The sequence below is a fragment of the Strongylocentrotus purpuratus genome, unplaced genomic scaffold, assembly GCF_000002235.5.
Source record: "Strongylocentrotus purpuratus isolate Spur 01 unplaced genomic scaffold, Spur_5.0 spur5_scaffold_6, whole genome shotgun sequence".
In the NCBI taxonomy this organism is placed as follows: Eukaryota; Metazoa; Echinodermata; class Echinoidea; order Camarodonta; family Strongylocentrotidae; genus Strongylocentrotus; species Strongylocentrotus purpuratus.
In genome coordinates, this window is record NW_022145612.1 from 43,251,723 (window position 1) to 43,269,216 (window position 17,494).

Genomic DNA, 17,494 nt, shown 5'->3' on the forward strand with positions numbered 1-17,494 from the left:
GTAACTTCTTAGATAAAAATCATTATATTCTATGTTTCTGCTATTGTTTAAGTAGTCTTTTGTTTGACTCCATTCGCTGTCATAATTCTTTTAATCTTGAGGATAGCAACTACAGTTTGCGGTTATATGAGCGTACATGGTGATCGAGCGGAAAACTTGATTTTATTTTTTAATAGACCAAACTAAAGAGTTTTTATTGTCAAAAGACGCGTCACAATTGAGCTAGAGAAAGAAAAAAATATTATTCATCGGCAGCAGTTGAAAATTTATCAGAGGGCAAGGGGGCATATTTCCATGTGCCCTTCTCTTCCCTTTCAAATACGCTAGCACATACAAATATATTCATATCCGTTGGCAAGGCCAATAATAATCCAATTTCTCGTTCATTCAAAGCAATTTCTACTCTCTCTTTCTTCTTCTCTGTTTCTCTTTTCTGCAGAAGAATCAGACATAGTCGGATCTTATTTAGGAATGAAACAAAGCTACAGACAACTCGTTCAATACTAAACAATAAGACAAGGTTATTTTTATATTTTGGTATAGAGGTCATGACGATTCTGCCAAACGGCCGCAAGTGACGTGTACACAAAAAAATGTAAAATACCCGGGTAAAATTGCCCAAAACCTGACACATTAAAGAGCATGATATGTCGTTAACATCAAGAGCCTATTCAATTTTCACACCGTCAAAATCACAAATATTGTAATAAATACTTTTTAATTGATTCCTCCTAACGAGAAACATGTGACATTCGTGTAATTTGTTACTTAGTCCCTTTTGACATTGAAGGTCTCTATCATTTTTTGACTTACCGAAGCAAGACTCATTCGACTGCCAAGCTTACGCATCTTATCTCCTTTGTTATTGAAACTGATGTCCTCCCATCGTATTCGCCACGACATGTTAGACAACTCTCTCTCCAACCGGTATTTCCTACAAATAGAAATAAAAAACAAATAAGTATTGACGAATCCTGTAAGAATTGGGGAAAAAGTAGGTCAATTTACTTGACCTTTAGTATTCTCGTTAGTGTTGTTGTTTGGACAAACTGCATGAAACTCTGCACAATCTGCAATCTACATTTTGGCCTTAAAGGCATCGTTTAACAATGTTAAATCTGAGATGCACGACCCTACGTGTTATCAGCGTCTGTGATATGGTGTGATATTGAAGCCCTAAAAATTGCGCTTTATGATCAAGAAGTGCCTCTAAAAAGTGAAAATCTTGGAGTGACCGGTTTTACCATACTCGTTTTCCCTCAATAAAATGTAGTGTTATGAAAACCATTAGGAAAACGCAAAATTTGATTTCGATTTCCAATCATAAATATCTTGATAATCAGACAGGCGATCGGCTTGTAAAAGTCATGGGATTCCTGACTGACATAGAGGTTTATAATTATCATTGCAGCATGAGCTAAATCCAGGATTTTGTTTCAGAATCTGAGACAAAGTTACCCAATCCCTTTAAGATATAATTATCGCAGAGACTTAACAAATACCATACAAATCAACCTTAATTAAGGTCATCTATTGACATGACAATGACGTATCACATAATTTGAACGTTACTTTTTTTTCTAAAGGCAATTCAATAGTGTGTTTTTATCTTACCCTTAAGTCGCTTAATTGAAATTCGGTGCTATTTTGCTACTAAAAAGGTTGTTACCTCACGATTCCGATCGATGATTTGGTAAAAGGGTTTTATACCTATTTCTACCTTTTAAATTGTGTATACTTTGTCATTTCTTGCACGTATTTTTCCTTCTTCTATCTCACTTTGCTCAATACGTGAGAGGAAAAGGTATAACTCATTTACTATGGTGGGCATAATCGCGATTATGCATGTGGTAATGCAGCAGCATTTTGTCTGAACCTCATAAATCCATTTTACTCGCCGTATTCATTGAATCTAAATAAATTGTTAAAGATTTTTTTTTTAATGAAATCAGACAAAGGGTCTTCATTGCCATGAAATAGTCATGTGCATGGAAAGAATCTAAACGAATGGCTGTCGTCACACACAAGCAGAATGTCTTTATTATTTTCTTCATGTTCAATCAGTTTGTCAGTGCGACTCAATTCAAAATCACTGACACAATTCATTTTTATGTTTAAACCCTGCCGAAAAGCAAACATCACGTCCGAAAGTAGGGCATGGAGAAAAGAATTACTACTTCTGAGAGACGTCTGAAGAAATCAGTAGGTTATCCCCTGTTCTACGGGCCCGATCCACGTTTAGGCTACCACGTAATTGTTTGGCTTTCTTAAGCTCTCCTGCAATCCGCACTGTAATGACATTATTACGAATTAGATTACCTTCTAAATCTACCTCTCCTTCTTAATCAGTTCACTGGCATTATATGCATTCCCTCTCTTCCTAATCCATCTTTCTGCGATTGGGATTAAAGATGGGAGAGAGGGGAATGACAGGGGGGACGCGGAGCGGGGATAGGGGGGGGGGGGGTGTTTCGCGCTCAAGTTATTTTTAGACTGCTTGTTTTACCCGTGCGCCGTGCCTGACTGGTTTGATACTTTTACAGTCGAGTCATTTCGAGATTTTCATAAGTTTCTCATTACGGAGGGGCTCTCCCAAGGAATTACCAATCTGCATTATTGAGTTGAATTATGAACATTTTCCGATTACGAGTGCAATCACCTCGAAGTCGACTTGAAAGTCGTCATGGTGGAAGTCTTGACTGCGGCACCAATTACTGAATTCGCTACTCAAGACATAGTTGTCACATCAATATATTACAACCGCACGTCGATTTCTTTGAAAGCTCCTTTCTCATCAGTGAATGACGAAATTAATAACAAGTGACTAGACCGGAAGGAGAATGGAATGATCCTTATTTCATAGTAATTTAGAACAGAGCTTCGAAGATACCATACTTTGCTTGAGAGAGAGAGAGAGAGAGAGAGAGCACACGAGTTGCGTTTTTCTTTATTTTTTTTAAATTTTTTGTATATTGTTTATAGTTTGTGTTCATTTTTAATACTCTAGTCACAGGATAGGGACTCAATAGACAAATGGCAATTTCTCACTTTATTTCAGGTTATGCAAAAAAATATTAGCAATGTTATTTGAATTGCGATGTTTACGACACGATTTATGGAGGATTCGTTGTCAAGTTTTCCGGTGTGCGGGGTTCAGCATGGTCAAGTACTACTTTTCAACACTTGTGTAAATAAATGTACTCTGATGATTTATAACGTTACGAAGCGTAGTGAAATATGATTTGTTAATCCGTGCATGTATGTTTTTTTCTCTCTCTGCCTCTCCATGCATTTATGTTAGCACTGAAAGCATGGCAGGTTTGATCACTATCGATTATTAAAAATGTTTGAGAGAGAAATAAAAGCACGCAATGAAGGAGGTGAAAAACAGTACCCAAGAACATTAAAAAACACATGGTCAGTCGACATAATCTCTGATCGAAGCTTATCGTAATAAGATTATTCGTCGCGTTATGATCTGAAAGGCATTCCAAAAGAGATAATGGATTTCTCGGTTCCAGGTAAATCTCTCTCTCTCTCTCTCTCTCTCTCTAAAATATCCTAATATATCATACGATGATTTGCAATAAAATGTCATCCGAGACCAAAATCAAATTATCATAGCTCCATAAATTTCAAAATTTGATGGAGACTAATCTGAGTGAAGTTGACCCGCCATGAACCCATGCATGTGATTGCTGTTGAGGGTGGTTGTCTAATCATTACCACCAAGGTATCATCACTGACTTCTCAGTCGAGCCTCTTTTCATCGTTCTACCATGCAAGGTTCTATCTTGTTATACGGCCAGACTGAAGCTGAAGGCGGGAACCCTTGGTGTCCTGGGACTGACTGCAGACATCGGGATATTGTCAGAGGGCGTTCCCAGGAGCTTGGCGGCATGTTTGTTTCACGGTATCGAGCTCCAGGTCGGCGATGATGGGGGAGGTTCATGCAAGCGAATAAAGGCTCGGCATTAAAGGATCAGTCGATTAACTACCATGCTATGGGAAGAGGGGCTATGTCATTATTGGAAACGTTTAGACCGTTTGAATGCCTTTTAAAGGTATGAATCGTGCCTATTTGTAAAGACGTTGAGGCCCCATCTTGAGAAACGATATGAAAAATTTATTCATGAAAAAACAGTTAACTTAAAGGGAACATAATTGGTGATATTTTGTTTTAACCAAAAGCAACCAGTTAATTTTAGAAGAAAGAAAATACTTTCTTGGTATAATTTTAAGTTTTGGGTTCAGCGTCCGGTGTAAGCGTTTTTACGTGAAGGCTCTGCATCTTTGATCACATAAAAAAAGATAGGACAACATTGAAAGAAAAAAATCAAGGAAGTTGGCGTAGGTCTATGAGCATAATTATGGCATTGAATAGATGAAACATTAAAAAATGTACGAGATAGCACATCATATCTGTGAAGGCAAACAAAACAAAAATCAACAAAATCTCTGCGGTGTTTTACAGGTTTTAAGTATACCCTTGAAAATAAAAGCAGAGGCCCTTTGTTCAGCCTCTGTATGATAAGTCCGGTTAGTGATGGTGAAACTTCACTGCGCCGACAACAACCCTTGACCCACATAATGATCATTTGAATGTATCAGAGAAAGAAGAGTAACTGACAACAGCGAAACGGAGAAGAGTTCACATGATACATGTATAGATTATTTCATTCTCTCGTCACTCTCTGAAACAAAAATGACCCCATGTTTGTTGCAATGATAATGCATATACTACATGTATATTTTTCAACCAATTTCTATCCACGTGACTACGCTTTTTTTATGACACCGTGTTCTGGTGTGGCTTTAAATGCTGGACCAGGTAATTGGAAGTAACACTTTTACATCAAGAAGCGATGCCGACACATTCGTGGTTAATCATTCAAGACAGAATGCGTTTCACAGCCAGACTTTGACGGTGATTAAATAACAATGGGTAGTATGATCATCTCTTAGCTTTTCGGTGATTTAGTGTATTGGGGTGGTGAGATGTATAACGATTGAACAGTTTACAATGTTGTTTTTTCTTCTTCTTTCTTTTTGTAATAATTTTTATGTGTACCAGCTTGACAATGGCCGCTTTTAGATATATTAAGCCTCCATAGCTCAACCGCAAGAGGAGAAAGAGAGAGGGTGAGATAGAGAGAGAGAGAGAGAGAGAGAGAGAGAGAGAGAGCGAGCGATACAAAAAGAAGGATGAGGTAGGATATTTTGAAAGAAAGGCAGATACATAAATCGAGAAAGAAGAGAGAGAGAGAGAGAGAGAGAGAGAGAGAAAGAAACAGAATGGAGAGCGTTTGAGATCTAGAAAGAGAGACTAACATGTTTAGAAAGATAGAGAATGAGATGAGATACATATGAAAGATAGGAAAGAGAAACGTGGAGAAGAAGAAATGGGTGGAGGATCGGGTGCGAGGAACAAACTCAAAAGGATTATCATGAAGTCTTGAGCGTATATTGATAAAAAGATATATTTTACAGTCTTCAAGGTTCCCACCTCGTCTCTATTCTGATATTGATATTATAATAGCGGTCTCTTTTCAATAAGAGAAATCGGTCACTGATACCACATGATCCGTTTCCATACTTATCTTGCTACCTGTAAAAAGGGTATAAGGTTGTACGTTTCGAAATAAAAAGAGAAAATACAGGTATTAGGAATTGAAAAAGGTTGACACATCCCTACATATTTCATTCCCGTAGTCACGGTAGTTTATTTTTTTCCCAATCTGACTATGCATCGCCGTTGGCAAAGTAAAGAAATTACACCATGAGTACAGAGTAACTTAATCCATGAAGTTTTAAAGAGAGATAACAATGGACCATACAATTTAATGAAATGTATGCCTCCACCGTAAGAAAAGCAAAAAGAAGTTGTTCTACGAAATGAGGCCGCCAGGAGTATAAAGGAAAGAAGAACCGGGAGCTAGGACCGTGATTAGAATGCCAAATTTACATGGTCGTCAAGTTTTTGTAATGCTATTGTCATTCCTGACAGCCTTATGTAACGATGTGCATCCTAAAAACGAAAAAGGTTGAGAAATGTACCAGTTTTCTGGGGTGAAAATATTTATGTTGTGTGAAATGATTTGTTGTGAAAGGTAAAGATGTAAGATGAACCCCACATGTCAAATTATGTCTTAATACCATTTGACATGTATAACGTGGTCACATTGTTTTGTAAAGCTGTCAAAGGAATTGTTTTTGGAGTTCGAATGTTGTTATCCGAGTCACACATACGAGTTAACAAGAGACACATGATATACTGAACCTAAACTTAATTACATCAGCCAGGATGGCAAAGGTTTTGTATGTGATCGTTCAGTTCAAAGTTTGCCTGGCGGTGTGAGTGAGTGGGGTACTACACAGATTTATTTGCATTTAGATGTTTATGGTTTCAATATCTTTGATACGCCCAGGGTCCACCAATGTTCAGGCAACCATCGTATTCTCGCCTGGTACTGTAATTGCAAAAGTGCAAAATTAAACCCCTCGAAAATATTAACATGAGAGAAGTGTTCACCAAGCTGAGCTGAATCGCCTTTGCCCGCCTATTCGGGAAGCAATGCCATTAAGGTAAAGGCAGGAGTGAGACTGTCACGTCGTACGCACTCACATTCTAATACTAAGCAAACACAAACATGTCGTCATCCCAAGCTATTATGGTTATTACGGGAATTCACATCAGGCTGAGCAGCCGATGAGTCGTTTCCATTCATGGGGAAACAGTGCGGCTAGACAGATCACTACCAATCCATTATGTCTCTCTTACTGTAATGAAACACACTTCATTTTCCCTTTTTTGTTAAAGTCTGTCTCAGTAGGGTGTGGAGGTTCTCTTCAACTTACCGCAATACAAAGAGGATAATGACAACAGCACTTAGAATGATGATGGCCATCGCTCCCATGATCCATAGAGTCATAGGACCTGAATGAAACGATGGAACACAAACATGAAGATTAGTCAGTTATACAAAGGTACAAACAATATAGCAATCACGAAGGTTGTGTATCAAAATTACAGAGTCTAAAAGAAAAAAACGGAATTCTACTAAAACATAATCTTACCTCTATAGAAAAAAATAAAAATACATTTCCTATGATTGAACTGAGGCAAAACAAAATATTCATGATTTATTACATTCTTCATTGCAAGAATTGTTTTTGTGATATGTGACGGTTGATCCATTTTATGTATAAATATGAATGTAACAATAACGTTACTCTTAAATTGATTGCTTTTTCGCTGTTTTTGGACGCTGCAACTGAAATATTGTCCAATAGATATGCGTTTTTGTAGCCTTAACATTTATAACAAAACCAGCATTCATTAATATTTGATAAGTGAAGGAAATAATTTGCAGGCTTTCGATGATATTATGTGGCTTAGCCACAAGTATCCACTCACAAACTTTTAGAGTGTTGGTGAAATTATATAATGAAAAAGTAGATACAAATTAGACAAAAATGCTTGAACAAAGAGTTCATGTATCAAAAATAAACAAACAAAACCAACGAAACAGTATTCAGGTATTACTTTTTTTTCAAGGGCAAAGTTGTTAGTATCTCGTTTCAGTCCTCAAAATGAATTAATGAGTGTACGAACATTGTAAGCCGCCAGGGAAATAAAAATGGCAATAATTTGAACGGATGAGTTAGATGCTTTTTCATTCCAGGCACCGTCGGATATTGGTAACAAACTTTGGTTGATTTGAACCACGTTAATCAATTAGGAACATTATGGAAGCCATCAGTGCAATATCAACGGTTCATGCTGCTGATTACGCTCATGATGAAAAGTGAGCAACCAGCGCTAAATTACTTCTGAATTTTCTTTTTTCCTCAAAAATATTAATTACGTGGATGAAACGTGGATGTTTAGTGTTCTGTAGTGTTACACCTGTCGATTCGACAGTTTTGGACCATTAATTGTCATCCACCACTGAGCCGAGATGATTGTATATCTTAATTGAGGCTAGTAGGTCGATGAAGTTTCGCTCTGAAATCTTTCATATACTGATGAGGTCCCGGAGGAAATCAATGGCGTGCCTGCCAAACCTCGGTAAGAACCAACATTAATCATCGCACATTATGATGATGAACCTTTCCATTAATCGTTAAGAACATCAGATAAGGCCCCGGAGAGAATCAGTTTTGATTGAAAATTATAATCGAATTAAAACTACATTACTGAACATGAAACTTTCTCTATGTGAATAATGATGATCACATATTACACAATGCCATGGGTGATTGCCCTTAAATTATTTTTATTATGAGGTCTTTGGAGCATCAGATTTGGGTTCTTTTAAAAAACTTAAACAAACCCTAATCTAACCCTGACTAATTTTTAGAAAATACAATCGGTGAACTTGTTTTACAATTGTACTGTAACAATTAACTGCAACAAATTAAAAATAAATCTGTATTACTAACTCCCAATCTGTGGATTCGGGAAGGATTTGCAAAAGATGACCCACATAATTATCGTGCTGACCATCGGAAGGATTGGGGAATAAAGTTTCTCCATCATGTTTAGATTGAATGGTAAGCTCGAGAGACCTTTAAACGGAAAGCCATGATGTAACTGCATTCTTCACGTTCCAGCATAAACAGCATGGTTGAGCAAGAATAGCAAATTGGATTTCTACAGGCAAGTTTATTGAAGCCCCTCTAAAGTGTTTGGAGCCCCACAAATTCGATGGCAACATTTCACTTAAATTGTATAATGATGTAATCATTCGTTAATGTTGGTCAATACGGCGATTATTTTGCCAAATTCTTATCTTCCCCAGTCAGAATGGAGCGACTAGTAATGCGACTCTTTGTTGAATTTGAATTTGTATTTGAATTTATTTACAACAACACATCACAATAATGGCAGTGCATTATATTATGAACAATCATGCAATCAAACATTAGATACATGTAAACATAACATAAGAGTAATGTCGATTGAACATCCAACAGTAATGGTTATAAAACGATATTTAGACATAGCTCTGCATACTATTAAATGTACAAAAGATATAAACCTTTACACGTAAATATGTGTGTAACTAATATTAAGGTGAAGTTGTTAATGCGAACTAGAAGTTAGAACAAGTGCTAGTCGAGCCTAGTTCCTTTCTTTGACAATTTTTTTAAATAAATTATTAATACACATGAATGTCAAACTTGTTTGAACGAGGTTGTCTTTAAGACATACTACTGCAAACATTTTCCAAACAAATTTGTTTGAAGACAAATATTGAGGAAAGATCAAAAGAATTTGGTTTTCTGCGTACAACAGAAAACCCAAATTTTGTATTCTTTTATCCATATTTGACTTTAAACACGCTTTTTTAGGGGAAAAATCTTTGCAGAAATGTGTTTAATGCCATCCTCTTTCACATCACTATAGAATCAAAGTGAAATGTTGTCATCCAGCTTATGGCAAATGTGGGGCTCCCAACGCTTTAGAGGGGCTTTAATGATGGTAATATGAGGTACTGTAGACATGAGATGATCAAAGACAAGAAAAGTGTGAAAAGTTAGGAAATGAGGGAACAAAAACACAATAAGGGGTACATGATATATGCTTACTCAGATATGCAGGATTTCGATTTAGAAAGGGGGCATGGACCGGTTATGTACCCCTCAATCCGCCATTCCGTATAGATACTCTGACCCATATAAAATTGATGCTTTCATTCCGAGGCTGACCGAGTTTATCATTCGGGTATTTCGGAAAAGGTTCACCTCCTATCTGCATGCAAATCGATTTAGGGGTATGGAATGTCATCGTAATCTTTTCTAAAATTGTGTCAACCTAGACAGTGAGGATATCAAACTGGAAGTCAAAACCCGTCCCAGAACGCCCAGTGATTTGATTGAAGGTTTTGACTTACTGTTGTCTGTTGCCGGGCACAACTCATTTTCAAATCCACATTTGGGTGTATCTGGTGGAATCACGGTGCCAGGCCAATCAATCGTCTTCCCAGGGACCGGTTCATATAGTCTCTTGGCTCCATAGTATATCCCTACGACCTGTAATCAATGAAGAGTTTAAAGAAACAAATTAATAATTTAACCGTATCACAGCACTTTAATTCTTTTATAAAATTCTTTTACAAAAATTTCAAACATCATGCGGTAATTGGTTTAACATGTTTCTGCCCTAATCATATCAATACAGAAAATACATTTGCAAGATCCATGGCACATGACAAACATACTCTACATTTTAGGCTTGAGGCTATATATTCATCTTCTCATTTTAAAGGGCTCAATACAATGCGTTCGAATAAGGATTTCAAACTATTTGCAGAAAGGTTATGTCATTTGCTTTGATTGAGAAAAATGAACTTATATGAGACAAATAAAATAGATCGTCTGCAGAGAACTGGTAGGGCGTTCACCCGTGCTCCTATATCACGACCGGTCGAAAGCCGTACTTCGTGCTTAGCAGATAAACATGTAGGGTGTTTCTATCAAGTAATAATGGTCTCATGTATCCATAAAGGGAACTGTAGAACAAAACTCTGCCAAAAGCTTAAACTTTTATATACATATCCTACTTTTCTTTTTGTTAATAGGTCATAAAAGATCGAGATATAAACTCATGAAAACAATTTCATGATGAAAATTGTTGCGACACAAAGTCTGGAACAATCATACATAATCTAAAATGATCTGAAAGAAACCCTGGTCCACTTTTTCTTTTGCAATCTAAACGCACTGTTGTGTCACGGAATTATAAGATGGAATACGATCCACGGAGTGAGCAAGATTAAGAGAGAGAGAGAGAGAGAGAACACATTTCCAGGGATTAAAAAAAAGAACGCGTCATGATTCTACCTCAGTGATAAAAGATACGATCGTTTTTCTATTGAATGAGGATCAATGCGTACATAATGATACTTGCAGTGGCGCCAATTTTGTTTTCCGGCACCCGTGTGGAGGAAGCTCCAAGTTATTTGGTGGCACTGGTTTGGACGCATCACATTGTGCCGCTGTGATGGATAAAGTTCGAACCAATTCAAATCTAGGGTAAGGTATTGACATTGATGGATTCAATATTTGAAAAAAGATCTGCTGGCATCCTTTGGGATCTATGATAATGTCTATATGTGGCCCTCAAATGCACTGGTCTCATCAAAGTTTCATCGGAGTGGATTGTAGCTTTAAAAACTCCTTTGTAGTCTTTGTTTTTTTGGTGTGTTTTGTGGGGGGGGGGTGGGATGTTCAGGTTGGCCATATTATTTTGTTTCCATCTACCACGGTAGTATTCTTCCTTTGAAAATTATCCAACACAAACAAAATATTAAATAACGCTCCTGATATATGGAAGACAAGTTTGTGGACAGAACGCTGTTTTATAGAATTACATGTGCTCTTAGCAGTATCTCCATATAACATTATAAAACAAAAAGTGGAAATTGGATCTTTGAATTATAACAAATTATCGCAACGCGCTTTACGATCTAGCTCCTTAATTACAGGCAGACAATAGCCCTGTTGCAACATATATTAAGGTCTCATTGCATATTCCCTCCATAAACACGAGCTAAAGGTTAATAGCCCCTGACGACCACGCTTGCACCGTTTTGCCCGACATTACAAGAGCTAATGTGTTTAGCCTACATTCTGATTACCGAAACGCGATTAAACCATGGAAGGCGACTAGAATAGTCAACAGGATCAAGAAAAAGATCTCTCATTTCAAATCACTATGTGGTGACGAGATCGAGTGTAACAAATAGACTGTCTCGGATGCTGAAAACAGTTCTGAATGTTGAACATGCAAGAGGTTATTTCAATCTAAAAGCCATTTTGCGAAATAAAAGCGGCCACGTTTTGATGTAGCCGAGTTCTGCTATGATAAGAATGAATAGAGACATGAACTGCTTGCCTGAGCATCGAAAGGAACCCATATCTATCATTCTTTCAGTATGATGAGCCCGAAGCTCATGACGTCTTTCTTTCTCCCAATCACTCCCGACTCATTCAAAATGGCGGCGAGGCGTCGCCAATTTTCCAGATTCTCGAAGTCATTGACCCAATTAGAGCGACCTAGATGTCACGTGTGTCCCAAAAGAAGAAAATAATTTTCATTTGGGCGCGTAGTGGTACTCGTTGGGTGTGCGTTAATGTGTTTGACGTACCGCATGCATTACAATTATAACACGATTGGTCTGAGTTAATCAGAAAATAGAGGCTAGGGTAAGATCCTTCTAAATAAAAACGGGTAAGAAAAAGGGGACATATAGTAAGGATTGGATTTAAAGACAAATACAAAGAAATGGCAAGGGAGAAAGAGAGAGAGATGGGGGGGGGGAAGTCAGATCGGTTAATCATTAAGGAATAATCAATCTGACGGTAGTAGAAATAAAGTGAGGTCGATGACCAGGGCATGAGAAACTTTGGAAAATCAATTTATAGTCTTGATTTTGATTGGTTGCTTGCTAAAATGGCAGGAGCATTTGCGGCGGCACAATGGTAATAAGGGGTGCGATGAGGGGGGGGGGGTCAACTGGTAAAAGGGTAAAATGCGGGAGGGGTGCAATGTGAGAAATAAAAGCTTACACATAGTTTCTCAAAATTTTAACTGTATAGTCGTTTCCAGAAATATGAGAAGTAGAGAGTAGGGGAGTGAACTGTTTGAAAACCGCAAAATTCCACAATACGTGCCCAAACTGCCCATTTAAAACAAATATTTTAAAGGCGCCATAATTATGTTACCCTTCTGCCGATCTACCTATCACATGGAATGGTATGGGTGGGGCAATGGTTTAGGATCTTTGATTTCCTCCCACCTCTTGTTTATCGCCATTTAAAAAAAAATCTGCATTAATCACAAAGACGTTCAAGCAGTTAAAACGTGGGTGTATTAAGGTGAACCACCAGAGACGCTCAAAATACATGTATAAATCTACAACAAAATTGACATTTGTTATGATATTTGGGAACTGTGCTCTCTTTTGTTGTTAGACTCGGTAACGATAATGTTTAGACAGTATAATTATGTTGACGACATTTTTTTTTCAATTTTGAGCTATTAGTGAGGTGAATACACGTGATGTAATTAACTACACGCAGATCCAAATTGGAAACCAGTATTGACAAAATAAACGTGAGACTGATATTAAAGTGTGTTAGCAAAAGATAGCAGTATTATTCCGAAATGGATGTTGTTGTTGACAGGTAGACTAGTCACATTTCACTTTTCCTAATCACCTTTTCTGAGTTCTTTGTATTCTTTTCCCACCAATTATTGTTATGAAATGTCTCCCGTGATTGTAACTCTATATTATTCCAATCACTCTCTCTCTAAATTCCCCTCTCCATAATCTCTTCCTGTTTACTGTATCTGGATGTTTGTCTGTATGTCTCGTTTTCACTGTTGTTGCTAGTCTTACTCTATCTTTCTTACTCTCTCTCTCCCTCTGTGTCTGTCTACCTCTCTTTCTCTCTGTCTCAGTCTCTTTCTCTCTCTCTCTTTCTTTCTCTCTCTATTTTTCCTATCTATATATTTCTATCTTTCTCTCTCTCTATTTTTTATATTTATATTTTTTTCTCTCTCTCTTTCTCCCTCCCCTTCTCTCTCTCTCTCTCTCTCTCTCTCTCTCTCTCTCCCTCTCTCTCGATCTAACTTTCTATCGGTTTGCTGTCCAGTCCCGAGACTGCTGGTAAACCGGATCCTGACGATGCATTAGCAAACCGACCAGACCCTGTGCTTTAGGGCAAACTGAATTTATAATAAATGGACGTGACCACATGGTGATACGAACAAATTTCGGTCTTCTTAGAAACGAGTCATCTTATCATAATTTGCTTTTATATTCCCAAATGTACATTGTCTTTGTTTGCTGGTGTGTAGGGACGACGGCAGAATTTAATGGCAAAGATAATGAATTCAAGATGAAAAATATGAAGTAGATGAAAGGGAGAGTTAGAGAAGGGCAGGGAAGAAATGAACATCAAATTTGGATGTTTAATATAAAGGTATCACAATTTATTGAAGTGGCACTTCAAAAAAGGGGTGACTTGTACAGTAGTATACAATGAGCTCTATATGCATGGAAAGTAAAGGAAGGATTCCAGAAGAATGTGTCTGTTTTTCTTATTGTGAGAGAGAGGATCTTGATATTGAAATGTTTGCACCGATTTAACAGCTGTTGTCATGGTTTTGAGGTATAAGACGTGAAAAAAGTCCAATTAATCTCTTTCTTTTAATTCATCGACTAGTAGCGTTGTTGGAATTCAAGAATCATGTTTCCAGGCGATACTTAATCCTGGAGAGCTATTTAACCCGGAAACATATTTGTATCGCCGAGTCAACTACGTCATGGTGTAAAATTTGAATTGCGCGAGAAATGTATATGTTGAAAAACACTGTATACATTTTGCACCACGGTAGGTTTATTACACTTTGCCCGAACAAAACCAAGGGATGCATGCAGTCGGTACAAACATACGAGCGATCAAACGTGGTTAATCAAAATGCAAAATCTAAATTCATCCATATGAAAACGATCGTCAAATTAGTGTCACAGATCTTTTTTTGGCGGGAAAATGCATCTCAGACTCACCCACACCCACATAAACGCCCACACCACAGTGTATCTTTTGACAATGTAGGCGATATCCAGCCTATGATGCTACGCTCAGTCTCAGTTTCACTTGGTCTTTTCTCAAGCCCCGTGGCAATGTCCGTTCATATATTAAGGTCACGGAACAGCGCTTCTTTTTGTTTCGCTTGCTCTACAATATTAGAAGAATCTGGAGTTTGGCGTTGGGCAATAATCTAGAATGAGAATGCCTGAGTGGCATTTGCAATTATTGTAACAGCAGTAGATGCAAGGGCGATTACTCAATCAGAAGGAGAGCTAAACTAGGCTGAGGGATGGAGTGTCAGTAGCACGTGGTGAAAATCTAATTGTAGATTTAGCAAGCGGGGCTAGGATTCGTTTCAACTTTTATATTGCTTTTTTTGTATCCGCTTTCAAGTTGTAGGTCAATAAACATTCGGCAATAGAAACAAATAAGAGTCAAAACAAAGATAAACATAGGATAAAAGATGGTTTTCAGGGCAAATTGTGTTTGAAAGAAAGAGGACCAAGGAGAGTGCGAAACCATTCTAGAAAAAAGGTGTATATTGGCTCGGGTATTATGTTTACTTTTAGAGTCTTTGTTTTAAAACTTCTCTTCACTGTCATTTATACAGGTATATTATGTGTCATAACACCACCAATACATCGATAACAACATGTATATCAATATTTCAATTATAACAGCAGAAATGACGATGATAATAGCAGTAATGATGTCGACGAAGATGATTACGATGAAGTTTGATAACAAAACGAAATAAAAAAGGAAAGGTTTTTTGGCACCAGACAAAAATTGTCATGACCTGTGGACTAGGGGAGCGTAATGATATAGTTATAATCAGACTTTCTTCTCAACTTCGATTAATGGTCCTTCCCAAGAGAAAAAAAAATCCACATCTCACTATTTTCAAGCTTTGTACACCAATTTTTATGGTTGAAAAATTACACAGGCACATAATGTTACTAACATCAACGGCACAATTACAGAATATATAGCCAGGTAACTAAAGTTGCCCGGAAAGTATCAAATGGATCATATTGAATACATTTGTACTGTGGTACACCAAAAGTAAACACAAAGCACATAAGCGCGCGCGCGCACACACACACACACACACACACACACGCACACACACGCATACATAATATATGAATATAGACATAAGTATGTATATATATATATATATATATATATATATATATATATATACGTATATAATATAAAGGGTACCTAGACACACGTAGATTATAATGGACCGAATTAAGTGATTTAAAACTCCCGGATTAGTTGGCATGCAGGTTGTTCTAGAAGTGGTGGTATATACCAGTTAATCTCCCCCCCCTATGTGCTTTGGGAATTAGGGCCCATAATGTAACCTTTTACATCATGGTCATGTTGACCTTGGATGTAATAGTCTAACTAGATAGAATTCACCTTCAACCATTCTTAACCTTACTAATGAAGCACTCGCGTCTCTTCCCTCCGCTAATCACGCGCGATATTAGATAATGGTGATATGATACTTTCCTGTCAACGGCGTTTTACCCTTCATTAATTCCTTCTGCCTCGTTAGGATCCTTCTACGTGCCATTATCCCACCCTCAACTTCTTATTACAACTAATCCCCATAACATTATCCAATAGATATCCTGACTTTGAATACAACATACATTCAATCTGCATTAGTATATTTGATATTGCAATATGTAAAGTAAAACATGTCTTGGGGTCGGCAGTTCTTTATTTTCTTTAAACAATTTAGTTTGTTGCAATTCGACTTAGATTTTCAGTAACAAATTACGTTAATATTATTTTATTGATTATTTATATTAACTTTCGATTTTACCACTGTGAAAGAACAATTTTTAATTTGTGAAAAATTTGAGAAAATAAAGTTGCTCATCTTATAACATTTTGTTGTAAAGAGCGAACTAGGGAGATTTCAAGTGATGAATCGATTACAAACCATGTTATGGTCAGAATTCACAGGGGAGGTTTATCTCTACGATGGTTAAACCTGTATACTGTAAGAGTAGAGTGGGTGCACTTCTTTTCTTCTTTTTTGTGTGTGCTTCACCCCTTCTGCATCTTTTTGCTTCCTTCTTGCCTTTCCTCACATTCTCCTTCTAATGCTCACCACCTTCCATTTCTTCCTCTCCCTCTCTTAACAATTCCAGATATTCATCTATTCCCTACCTATAAGCTACTTGATTACCTTAATTTCTAAATGGGTTCTCCTTATTCAGTTCACAAGCATGACATTTGCACATGTCACAAAAAAACCTTCTGTATATTGAATTGGTAATAAACAGAAAACAAAGCATGTTTTGAAGAAAAGAGAAACACTCTATCACAGTGGGTGAACACGATGTAAATTAGAAGTGCGCTGTTAAAAACTTTGCAACCGAAAGAACGGTAAACAAATGCATGCACATCCAAGCAACGTGTTGAATAATAAGAGGTATGTAGTATTAAAGGGATCCAGTAACTTTGTCTCACATTCTGAAACAAAATTCTGGATTTAGCTCATGATGCAATGATAATTATAAACCTTTAGGTCAGTCAGGAACCTCATGACTTTTACAAGCCGATCGCCTGTCTGTCTGATTATCAAAATATTTATGATTGAATTGGGGAAAACGAGTATGGTAAAACCGGTCACTCAAAGATTTTTACTTTTTTGAGGCACTTCTTGATCATTTTGAAGCGCAATTTTTTTAGGGCTTCAATATTACACCATATCACAGACACTGATAACACGTAGGGCCGTGTATCTCAGATTTAACATTGTTAAACGATCCCTTTAAATCTGAATATCACTCTGGATAGCTGATAGTACTCTGGATAACTAGAGTTTATTGAAAAACACTCAAGTTCAATCATCCATCGT

At 37.2% G+C, this 17,494-nt stretch overlaps 1 protein-coding gene across 1 annotated transcript in view; it reads right to left on the reverse strand.

Annotated features, from left to right (window-relative positions):
* LOC576434 (atrial natriuretic peptide receptor 1) overlaps window positions 1-17,494 on the reverse strand; it is a 107,552-nt gene that overhangs the window by 52,916 nt on the left and 37,142 nt on the right. The window contains exons 4-6 of the mRNA XM_030972422.1: window positions 9,900-10,038; window positions 6,859-6,937; window positions 814-934 (exon numbers count right to left, since the gene is read on the reverse strand). Of these exons, the coding sequence (XP_030828282.1) occupies window positions 814-934; window positions 6,859-6,937; window positions 9,900-10,038 (339 nt within the window). The remainder of the gene's footprint in view (window positions 1-813; window positions 935-6,858; window positions 6,938-9,899; window positions 10,039-17,494) is intronic.